General features: G+C 40.9%; 1 protein-coding gene across 1 annotated transcript in view; it reads right to left on the minus strand.

Annotated features, from left to right (window-relative positions):
- Nucleotides 1–12686, minus strand: part of galnt18b (UDP-N-acetyl-alpha-D-galactosamine:polypeptide N-acetylgalactosaminyltransferase 18b) — a 102849-nt gene that overhangs the window by 40682 nt on the left and 49481 nt on the right. Inside the window, exon 3 of the mRNA XM_036587242.1 lies at nucleotides 10981–11147. Coding sequence (XP_036443135.1) covers nucleotides 10981–11147 — 167 coding nt within the window. The remainder of the gene's footprint in view (nucleotides 1–10980; nucleotides 11148–12686) is intronic.

The following is a 12686-nucleotide window of genomic DNA, read 5'->3' on the forward strand; positions in this document are numbered from 1 at the left end:
ATGACAACCCTACCTTGTAGTGTTGCTCATTCAGGCTGCAGGAAATATTGTTTATTAACTGATTTTGTGATATTGGTCTTTGTAAAACTGATATCACCAAAGACTATAATATGCAAAAAAGCTTCTAACCAGTCACTAAATGTTTATCATGTGTCCGTCTATCCTGACTAACTGTGATTTTGTGGGTGTCTGGATGAACCAAGGCATTTTTGAGCAAACATTAATTAATTTGCTCAAAAATAACTGGCCAATCTCTAACCACAACACATCAAAGGGTCACTAATGCATGTTTAATATATTGTAAGTAATCACTGTAATTGCAATATGTAGCACTAAAATCATAATAAGGACTTTTGTCTATATGGTGTAGGCTTAGTGCTCAAGCTCTGTTGCTCAAGCAGCCAGGCAGCCTGCGACTCACAGAACCTTCACGATGTCCATTTAAGCCTCTGTTTATGTCCCCCACCCAAACGGAGACACTAAACAACAGAATACCTCCTGTACATTACTGTACATACTGAAGTACATTCGCTATATTCAGGAAACAGCTACATGAAATACACATCCATACCCTGTTGCAGGTTTATCATTATTTTTGGACACACAGCAAAATGCCAGCCTAAGAGGAACTTTTGCAGAGGTCATTCTGCATATTTTGTGCAGCCCTCGAAAATGAACTCTGCAGGAGTTCTCTTGCCCCTAGTGGAATTAATTTGCCATTGGAGAATTTATTCTGTGTGGTTGGCAGCACAGTTGTCAAACCAAGGCACTGCTAATAGCTGTTCTGCATGAATATGTTATATGCATCACATGAACGTGCTGATTATTAAGTCTTATTAGCACTCCTGTCTATTTCTGTTTCCTAGTTAATTTTACTTCGCTTTTTTCCTTAAAGATGAGTAATAGGAGAACTCATTTGGAGTGGCTTCTCTGAAATAGGGAGATGAAAAAAATATATATGAATTTGCTGTTAGTGTAAACCTTAACTGTCCACCACACAGAAGCCTCTTACAGCATTCAATTTCACATCTATACTCAACCTCATTTCTTATGAGCTATTAACTTCAATCCAGTAACCAGGGGTTGACATTGCCTATTGTCCAGTGCCCCTGGCCACAACATTTGCTAAAATGCAGAATCTGCGGTTTAAATCAAAGTGAACTTTATTGTCATTCAGACTATACAACAAGGAGTGCACAGCTGAACGAGATTGTGTTTCTCCAGCTCTGATGTATATATATATATATATATATATATATATATATATATATATTTATATTGCTTGTTGTATAGAGAAATATTATTATTAATATTATTGCACACTGTAACAGGAAATGCAACTTGACACTGGTGAATAAAGTGCTCAAGTGATGAGAACATTGAAAATATTGCACAGAAAACAGCTGCATTTTTAAGATAGATGTAAGTTCCAATAAATGTGTTAAGACAGTCTGTATGTTGTGTTGTGTATTGTCAGAGGGAGTTGATTGGTCTGATGGCCTGTGGAAGAAGATATGTGTTTAAGTATATGTGCTTAGAGCGTCTTTGTTTCCAGACTTGAAGGCAGCATTATGTGCTCTCAGAAGCGCATGTACCGCTCTGGTGAGCCAGGGCTTCTGGTTGACACATGTGGTGATATTCTTGATGACGGTCACATTTTCCACACACTTGGATATGAATCCGATCACAGACTCAGCATACTTCCCCAGACTGAGGAAGGTTTGCGTGACCTCTTGCCTTGGAGATGGCGTAACAATCCACTACACCCTCCCATACAAGATCTAGAGCCTGTTTGTTCAAACATGGAACTAACTGTGCCAAATCAGATGATAATGTTAACATTCCTACCATAAGTGACACCTTCTAGAGCACAGAGCATAACCCGCGATTGCTGGGTTATTAAAATATAGATTTATTGTTACTGGCAGCGCTGATAATAATAAAGAATTGGATAATCAAGCAATAGAACACGAGAGGTGTGTTATTCGCGAGTGTTCTATGGCTTTTATACAACAGTTAAATAAATAAAGTAATAAATTAATAAACTGGGTCGTGAACGCGGAATTTAATATGTTTTAATGTTCGCGGTTCCTTCCGCCAAATTATCGTTCCTTAACAAGCAGCTTGTTGCTACGTCAGAGTAACGAGCTCCGCTCGCCGGCAGTTCGTTCTCCAGCTCCTTGTTTTGTTCCAGCCAGACTTTACAGCCCATTTTGTTTGGCGAACGGTATTGGGTTCATTTCTGGCTGATTCCAGGTTGTTTAGCTGTTCTTCTGTCACAGCTGCCGACTGAAAAGCTGCTCAGTGGTGATGACAGTTTGGGAATTTAGTGTCGTCTCATCTTCAGAGTCTGACCAAATTGGCTGTCGGTCAAATGTGATCATGAATATGATGAGCATCTCCTACAGCTGTCAAAGTCGTTGCTTAGCAACGGCGTCTCAGTGGAGTGATACAGTGATTAGAACGCTTCTCAAACAATCAGCTTGCGTGGCCGGAACTAACTTTTGTATAATGATGAATATGAAGCAGTTAAAAAAATAATTAGAAAGTCCAGTTGCACAACGAATTTCTGTGGCTGAAGTACGGTTTTAAGAAGAATGTGATGTTTTGTTCAGCATCACCAAAAGCTCATTCTTTACTGGGAATGACTTGCTTAGAAAACACAATATTCAAAAGCACAGTAGCAGCTTTCAACCAGAGCGCTGTTACAGCACAATCATCTTCAGCGACCCCAAAAACAAACCTGCAGGAGTGGCTGTTTAATGATGAACATGGATATGGGTCAGTGGGATCGAATGATAAAATCTTTCATTTGGCTAAATATACTGTGATAAAAGAGGATCAATTCACATCAGTCACTGGTTTAACTGGTATAATAAAAAAGGGAATGATGTAGGGACTCATATCAACACACACCATCTGACTGGTGTTTAGTTAGTACTTAAGTATGCTTGTTAATTGTAAACACCATGTATATACAATAAATGTTTTATGTTTCTACCATAATGTTTCTACCAGATTTAAGAATTTCTGGCCAAGAATTCTTAAATCTGTCCACAAGATTCATTGGCTTGGTGTCCAGAGTGGTCAGTGCACATTATTATATCTGTCTACACCTGCCAGTAACATATTAGTGCTGATACATTAATAAGCAAAACGTGTCATGCTGTATTTAAGCAATGCATTATTTACAGACCAAATGCTGACAAATAAGTTTCAAATTATGTTTAAATCAGAGAAATCCAAGGTTTGATACACTTTCCAAATTGATGCTGTATGAGTGTGAGTGTGCATGTGTGTGTGCACGGATCACTTCCAATATCTCTGCATGACAAACATTTAGTTTCTTATGATAACAAGCAGATGGTGTGGCCAAAGGCCACATAGTAATCCAATCCTACCAGCACAATTATGCATATGTTGCTGCTAAAACAAACAAATGATCAAAGGCTTTGCGAATATAACACTACTGGATAAGGCATGGTGGCTCACAATGGCTTCCAAGCACCAAAGGCAACAGAAAGACATGAACAGAATAATATGTGGAAACGGCTCTTCCTGCTGTGTACAGAGAGAATGAGGTTGTCCAGCCTGTGGGCTCTCTTGTCTGGTTCCCTACAGCTTCACTGCCCAGTGTCATCACATATTAGCACCAGCTAATGAATGGATTCTCAGTCAATGGCCTCATGGGATGAGAGAAGACAGAGGGGCAGGCTGGCACATGCCAGCCTTTTATATCTCCACAACACCACTATTAGTGAGACCTGAGTGGACCTAGACTGTAGATTCTATAGAAATATAAATAAACCCTTGAGTAATTGCCATGTCTGTTCCAGGGACAAAGACCAAAAAAAAGCAAAACATTGATGTTATAGTTATTAATGGTGATGACAGCAAACATTGTGTGTTAAGGTAAACGTTGCTTTGGAAACCCTTGCCTCCCCAGCACAAAGCAATTCACCTTCCCCTTGAGTAGGTTGTTCGGTTCAGCCGAGCAAACTCCTCTATGGTTCATCCTTGAGCAAACAGCGGCCCTCATCGATCACTGAGAAGGTGGAATTGCATGAGGGAACGTGAAGAGAATTGCTGGGTGATATTTTTTCCTTTCACACAAAGTTTGATGCATGCTTTGCTGCTCCTCAAATTGCGTTAATGCTCTCCCTCCTCTTGTGACTTCGGTTTTATGATGGAATGAATTCCACTGTGATATATATAATGGCAAAGTCTTCCTCCATATTTGCAGTTTTGTGTGGAAAGGAAAAAATTTCCTCAGTGTGCATTAGACCATCACTTTTATCATATTTTTCCTCCTCCCTCCAGATTAATAATTAACAAATTCAAATGAAAGTGCATTGATTAGAATGAAGAATAATGACCAGTAATGGTTTAGCATGAATCACAATAAAGCGCAGGGCATAACAGGTCCATTATCTCCAGGCTGCTTGTGTCATGACCCGCGATATCAATCTTTCATAAAGCATTACCTCCAATGCACTTATTATATTAGACCATGCAGGAGCAGGAATGACGGCACCATCACTTTTTCTGAAGTACGTTCAGCTATTTGTTAAGCCGCAGAACATGATTGTCACAAGGCATCGTAGACAGCGTTATACGATATTCAAACTTTTGAAAATGACATTCATTCACGTCTAACTCTGACATTTAGAGCTCTCTCTGTGGCGTTTTCTATTCCCTTAGGTGCTGTCTGTCAGTGAAGAAGAGAATGTCCATCACTCGGCTAGTGTGGAGGTGAAAAAACCTGCCAGGTGAGAAAATATTAGACATAACCAAGCACAGATTAACAGCTCAGAGGCCTGTGGGCTGACATACTATGGAGCCTAGTCTTTTACATCCTAAGCACGTATAAGTGATGCCAGGTCCAGTAATACTCTCCTTATAAATATGCTAAGACAGTGTTTATTTATGAATTGCTATTCAGGTATATAGCAATATAACAGAGATATGCTCACTGGCTTTAAAAAGAAATCTTAAAAACAGGGGGAGAAGATCCAGCGTGAACTTGAACAAATATTGAAGCTTCACCCAGTCCTCTCTCCTGCTTTGTTCCTATTAAACTTTGATATGCAATCTGTACAGTACTGCTAGTATCTTTGGCCAAGAAATGTATTTTACTTTTGTGGTCGACTCTTCAGGTTCCATCTGTTGATCTCTGGTTGTCCCAAGTTACAACAGTGCTTCCATTAGAGCAACTGACCTACAACTTAAATCAGAACACGTATAAGTTCTGGCAAATTTGGCAATTGTTAATATCTTACCTTGAGGCACGGTCCTAATCAGTCAATTCCTTCCCTTTTTTTTTCTTCCCTCCCTCCTTTAGTCTATCATGTCCACTGTTAACCATGAGTATGTATGTCCTAAGGTAAGTGTATCTGCGAACCTGATTGTGAGTGCAGATTAAATGTCAATTAGAAAAAAAAAAATAGGGGGACAAAAACCTACAGCTTAAGGTTTATAACTACTAGCAGTGCAGGTAAAGCGATTGCATTGGGGCTAAACATCTTCATAGGACCTTTAATATAACTACATACCAATTTTACAATCATGGACACATGGAGATTCTAGCCCAATCGGCCGTTACATACAAGTTATTCATTTTTCACTGTTAGAATAAAAGCAGAAAATTACACAGAAACCTCAACAACTACTTTTTCTTTCGGTATAGCTTTATTTGGAGTGGTCCTTCGTAGATGATTAATAAACTCTTAACAAAGTATCAGTAACACATGAATAACATATCAGTGAAGCAGCAGTAGTGAAGTATCTGAATACATTGAAGTAAATATCTTGTAGACTGTTCTGTTGTTAATGGACTTACATTAAGTAGATGCATTGTTAATATGTTACTTCCATTACACCAAACCTAACCCTACCCAAGCTTACCCAAAACCCAACCTTCACCTTGGCCATAATTCTAATCCTAACCTTAACCTCAACCCAAAACCTAATTCTAACCCTGGCCCTAATCCTAACCTTAACCTCAACCCAAAACCTAATTCTAACCCTGGCCCTAATCCTAACCTTAACCTCAACCCAAAACCTAATCCTAACCCTAATATGTTTTTGACATGTTAGTGAGAGGCTGTTGAGTGCTTGTTTCATCTAAAAGGACCAGTCAAAATAAAGCGTCACCTTTCTTTCAGTATTAAACGTGTCCACATTTCGCCATTTCTACAGCTTCTATTCTTTTCAGGGGACTTGCTTTCAGTTTTCAAAGAAATCTGCAGGTATGTTTTTTTTCCACAGTTCAAAAGGTCTGTCTTAGGAATTGGTTGCATTTTTTCTGCTTTTCACAAACACATTCAGTGATGTTGAGGTCTGCACTCAGAGGTGGTCAGGCCATTGTTCTGTGAAACACCAGAAGCTTCTTTGTTTGATTTGACAATTTTCTTTTTTGCTTTTCCTTTTCTCAGTAATGGCTTCTTTTAGCACTGAAATATCTTCTCACAGTGCAAAGATGGACTAAAACGCTTTCAGATTTTCTGATTTTTTCAGATCAGAAGCAAAAGTGGAGCTTGATTTTTTTTGCAATGGGACCTGTAAGATTGTAGTGTTTCCACTGGCCCTCGGGTACAAACTCAATCAGCCTGGTTCACAATTCATGTTCAGCTTTAGAGTCAGAGTGACCTGCCGATGTATCTGCACAGTCAATTCACCGAGACCACCAGAATGAAGTCGCATACATACTCCATGCAGTCTCTCTGGTTGTTTACATATATAGCTTTTTTTTTTAATTAACCAAACTGAGTTCTGTTAAAGAGAACCTGAACGGGAACCAACTTTAAAAGACACCTAAGAATTCTAAAACGGACCACTTCTTGTTTAGACCACAACTCCATTAGAACTCTTTCACACCAGTGATGCTGTGCGCAAAGCTTGCGAAGTGGGCAGCTTCCTTTCCTAAAACTAACCTTGGTGAGAGGATCTACCGGACATGCCTGCTGCCCACCTACTGACCCTGCAGAAATGATTGGCCCAGGTGCATCGCATAATATTGGAAAAACAACCCTGGGTGTCTGCTGCGGTGGGTTCTGTTTTCTGCTGTGCTCCTCACTGAGCTCCACCCAGTGAAAATCTGTGTCTGCAATGAAAACAATGTATTTGAAAGAGCAGCAGTGAACTGTCATTCATTCAGCGTTCAGTGTGAAAGCAGCTTAAAACTCTGTGCTGCGTGCTTGTCTAGCATTAGCCCTTAACACGGTAAAATCACTCAGGCTCTCACATCTTAATGTATTAATATGTCAGCGCTGCTGTCATGAGATCACAGACCGGCTTTATCCTGAGTAGAACCTTATAAATGATCCTTGGTGGTCTGTTTTGCCCAGTGAAGTTGCTGTGAGTGTACAGTTTGCCTCGGGTTGTTGCCATAAATCACAAGAGGACTGAGGCTGTTTTGCTTTCATAATGCACAAATCAATCGGACCACAAAACGAACTGCAAATGAACCACCTGAGACCCCCGCGAGAGATGGTCTCAAGTCAGTTATTTATTGGGGCCGTTTGAGTTCTTTTGGCGTGTTCACATATGCCCAGAAAGCCATGATTCAGTGGTCTGAGTCCACTTCAGACACCGAAACGGTCCAAGTGAAAACAGGATGGGAGCCTTGAGAAGAAGAGGCGAAGGACAGGAGGCTAAGGGAGTGGATTAAGATGCCAAATCCCACTTCATATCCTGCAGATATTTTTGGAGAGAAAAGAGACAGCCTGTTTTCATGTTTTCAAAGGAGGCAGGGGATTACTGTTACTGCCACTGCTTTTCCCACGCTCAATTCATTTTCTGCACCTCTGCGTCTGAGCGAAACCTGACAGAGACCGGTCTTGCGGTTACGGTCCCATTGTTGACTTGCGTTCGAGTGGATACTTCACGCCGCACGGTTTGGCTGCGTGTATGAAGAGACGCTGCTGTCAGAGTTTGGAGACACAGAGTGATCCTTTGTGCCCTCCGAACAGTCCGCAGGTCCACAAAATCATCCAATTAGCGAGGACTCAGCCAGGTCGCCTTGACCTTCCTCCCATAGTGGTCACTCTGCCAGCAGCATGCTAATGAAGCGCACAATGAACTCAGCCCATTATGCAGTCCTGATGGCAGGCGGATCACGCCGCCGCCGCCTGAAAGGTCCAGGGTGGCTCCACTGAGCTGCCCAGGTGACAACAGTTAGCAGAGATAAGATTAGCAATCATAACTGTGATGATAAAGGTAAATCTATCAGCGGCACCGTCTGACACAATGCTCTGGCGCACACGCCGGAATGCCATTAGCGAAATGTCAGCACTTGTCAGTGACCTGGCTTTCTGACAAGGCGCAAAATTAAACAATAAAAAAATCCAAACCGGTCAGATGCACTGTAAACCACAGAAAAACAGACAACAGCACGGTGCACCTGGAGTTTTTCTCTGCTTGAGGAAAATAAATAAGAAGTCCCGGTAGAGGTCACGTCCCCCTCCCATGTCCCCCGTGAGGTTATGGCGAAGGGTCCTGGCGCAGGGATTAGCAGTAGGTTCAGGAGATGAGGCACGGCAGGATGGGTCCGACGTGTGTGAGATGAATCTAACGTGAGCCGTGTGTGCGGCGGATCTCTCTCGCTACCACCTCTCAGCGGGAGCACCATATGTTCTGGCTGACCCACTAGCAAAAGCCATCAGTTGGTTATGGTGTATGAGGAGACAAAACGGTTCTCTCTCCATTAACACAGCCTGCAGGCAGTCGCACCGGCCGGCACAATAAAACGGGATATCAGGCAAACGCTGTCAGGGCAACCTCAAAGCTCAGCAGTAGCTCTCTCAGTCATAATCTTCTCTAGGCAAATATTTCCACTTTTGCTGCTAATTAGTATTCTTACACCTATCGCTTTAATCCAACATGCATAGCCTCTAATTAGGCACATTAAAGGGTTAGATTAGAGAAAGAAAGTCGATAAGATGTACATGGGGTTATTATTAAGACTATAAGCATTAGCATGGAGAAAAAGTGGAACATGGGGGATGACAAAAAGGAGGTACATGCTCCTGCTAAGGTTTTGCTCCATATTTACTTGAGTCAGTGTCTCAGAAAATTATACTCTCTTAAAAAAGATACCACAGAATGAAGATTTTAGGTTCTTAAAATAGTCCTTAACGGCCCCCCAGACGACAGAGAACTAACAGAGGCGATTTGTGGTCTGTCTTCATGTGTTCAGAGTTGGGTTTAAAGTGGAGTAGGTGAATTATTTTAGAAATATTCTTTGTAAGTTTTCTTGGAATACTCTTTACATCCTGATAGCAATTAATAAATCACATGCTTTGACAATAAAAAGAAAAAAATGGGGGCCACAGGACTGTAAAACCCCATCTGATCATTTCATTTGGACCAGGCAGATAGGCCGCCTGTCTACCCACCTACCTTACAACCTGCCCACCTGTATTCATTTGCACATGTGCAGAGTCCATCTTACTTTCTCACGCTAAACACTGATAAAACTGAAGTCTTACTAGTTGGCCCTAAATCTTTACTAACAAAATCATCCAATTTTTCTGTTAGTATTGATGGCCTGCTTGTTAAGCCTGCACCTGTTGCTGGAAACCTTGGTGTTTTACTCGACCCATCACTTAATTTTAATCTGCATATCAAGTTCCTTACGAAGACTGCATTCTTTCACCTACGTAACATTACTCATCTTCGCCCGTTTCTGACCGATAACGATACACAAACTTTGGTTCATGCCTTCATTATGCTCCGTATTGATTACTGTAACTCCCTCTTGGTCTCCCTGTAAAGTCTATACAAAAGCTACAGTACATTTAGAGCTCTGCAGCTAGAGTTCTCACTCAAACTAAGCGTTCCGCTCACATTACTCCCATTCTCTCTCAGCTACACTGGCTACCGGTCCCGTCCTGTATAGTTTAAAATTTTACTACTCACTTTCAAAGCCCTGCATAACTTTGCTCCCCCCTACCTCAGAGAACTGCTGACCTCTTACTCTCCCTCTCGCTCTCTCAGGTCTTCTTCTAATAACTTACTTGCTGTCCCATGCACCAGACTTTCCACTTTGGGAGGGAGGTCCTTCAGTGCCATGTTATACATAATTACTGTGCAATAACTGTGTTGTAACAAGGTAACCTAATCACATCACATTAATTACCATTCTATAATTACCACTTTGTAATTGCATTGTACCTATATAACAACTGAAGTTGATACACATGTTTAATTACATAAGGTGTACTTCTGTAATACATCTGCAACAGTGACTAAATCATTAGTAATTACATAGTTATTGCATATGTTGTTCACATGTAACTACACAGTTATTAGAGACAATATAAAGTGGGACCGAACCTTTTAATGGATGGTTTCGCAAACAATTATTTTTGCAATTCAAGTCAAGTCAAAGTTTATTTATATAGCGCTTTTTACAACAGGTGTTGTCACAAAGCAGCTTTACAGAAAAATCCGGGTCGGAGCCCCCATGAGCATCGCCAATGGCGACAGTGGCAAGGAAAAACTCCCTAAGAGCAAGAGGAAGAAGCACTGAAAGGAACCAAGACTCAAAAGGGGAACCCATCCTCCTCTGGTCGACACCAGATAGCAAACAGAATTAGTATAAAATATTAGTATAAAATATAAAATTGAGATGTGAGTGTGAAGAACCTGGTCCTGGGGATCTACCACCCTGACGAATATTAGAGCAACACACCTGGCTCTAACATTCAGATGTCACCTAAGGACTTCATTACCTAGATCAGGTGTGTTAGATTAGGGTTAAAGCTAAACTCGGCAGGACTGGACACCTCTGTTGTGTACAAATGAAAGGTTTTTCATAGAACCTTAGATTCAGATCAAGGGCCATTTAGAAACCTTTATATAAGCTTCATAAACTACATTCAAATATCACTGCTTAGACTATTTCTAAACAGTGGCTTAGACAAAAGACAAGCAGTACACAGCTACATCATTTGCTTTGAGTGCAGGTTGTAGACCTACCACTGTTGCTGTTGTCATCCACCAATATGATCTCTTTGAGAAGGTGGCTTGGAGTTCTGTGCATCGCGGAGTGGATGGAGCGTAGGATGACAGAGAGCGCCTCGTTCACAAAGATGAACACAATGCTGACCTGGGGGAGGTTGGATGGGTAGGAGATGTTCTTACACCTGCAAAAAGAGTGGGAGGTAAGAGAGAAAGAGAGGAAGAAAAGGGGCCATTGAAGAACAAGTAGTCAGAAAATCAGAAAAGCACCTCCTCAAATGTCGGCATCTAAATGTTATTTTTCTCCCGGTGTTATTTCAGTCAACATTTTGATGTCTCTGACAGGCACAGAGATGAGTGTTGGTTGAGTCAAACGCTCTGATGTTCCTGACAGGGTTACAGACTTGAGTGTATAATAAGCCGCTGAAAACCAGATCGATGTGGGAGTTTTTCAAGTTGTTCAAAGTGCCTGTGAGATCCGTGAACAGACCGGCTGTGACATTCACTGGAATTTTACTCCATTCAGAAGAAGAAGAAAAAAAAAGAAAAGAACGAACGCAAGCAAGTCTCTCTGGAAGGAAGACACGTTCAGTAATTACAGGTCAGAGAACAGTGCTTTTCTTTTCAAACCTAACACTCCGCTTTCAATGCTTGTCAAAATAGTGCTGGTCTGAGTAAGATACAGAGCTGGGTACTCAACAGGGCAAACAAGAAGTAAAAATTTAGAAACAAAACACTGACTTGTTTGAACTTTGTGCATACTATACCATCTAAAATGAGCAGCCAATCACATCTCAACACTTTAAAGGTACATATAGAGAAGAGCCTTCCAGGCAGGGCTGTACAATAAGCCCTAAATACCATATTTAGATAATATTGCTATACACTTGCCTTGCCTTGCAATATAATAACACTGATGAATCCTTACTGTTCTGTTAAAGATCTGCATTATTTTGACCAAAATGATTTATAATATCAAATCGTATCCAAAGAACATTTGTGATTGGCCAAGATGCTCACAATAGAGCATTCAGTAATTGGTTAGAGGCTTTTTTAGGCATTTCTTTGTAATTCGTGTTTATTGTATGTAACTATTAAAGCACAAGCTTTAAAGTGTGTTTACATGCACTTAATAATCCGATAACTGCAGAAAATCAGATTTTGTCAGTAACCCAATCAACGTGTTTACATGCTCTTGAGTAATCAGATAATGGAGAAACTCCAGGTCTACATGAGTGAGACAGTAATCAGATTTTGGCTTTACAACAAGACAATAATCTCACAGAGGAAGACGAGACGTAAACGTAACGTAAGCTCAAACTTCATGCTGCAGCTTTTTTTCAAAACATCACGCCACTTTACCTGAAAATATGAACGTACATCATCTAGAAGATGAAGAACATTTAAATCTTTCATTTCGTGTTTGGTTTCAGCACCTCTCCAAAAGTGTACTGCTGTCTGATCTCGCGCATGCGCAAACTGAGAAACCCAACATAAAATCCGAGTACGAGTTTACATGCGCTGAGAAATCTGATTACTGAGCTAAATGCAGCTCTTTTTATCGGATTTCTTAATCAGATTTCTAGATCGGAGGGAGGATGTTTACATGATCATTTGAATAATCGGATAACTGCAGAAATCTGATTATGATCGGATTACTGAGTGCATGGAAACGCACTCAATACTTGGTAGCTCCAAACTAACGAGACACAGCTCAAGCTCAA

Source organism: Colossoma macropomum, unplaced genomic scaffold (genome assembly GCF_904425465.1).
Source record: "Colossoma macropomum unplaced genomic scaffold, Colossoma_macropomum, whole genome shotgun sequence".
In the NCBI taxonomy this organism is placed as follows: Eukaryota; Metazoa; Chordata; class Actinopteri; order Characiformes; family Serrasalmidae; genus Colossoma; species Colossoma macropomum.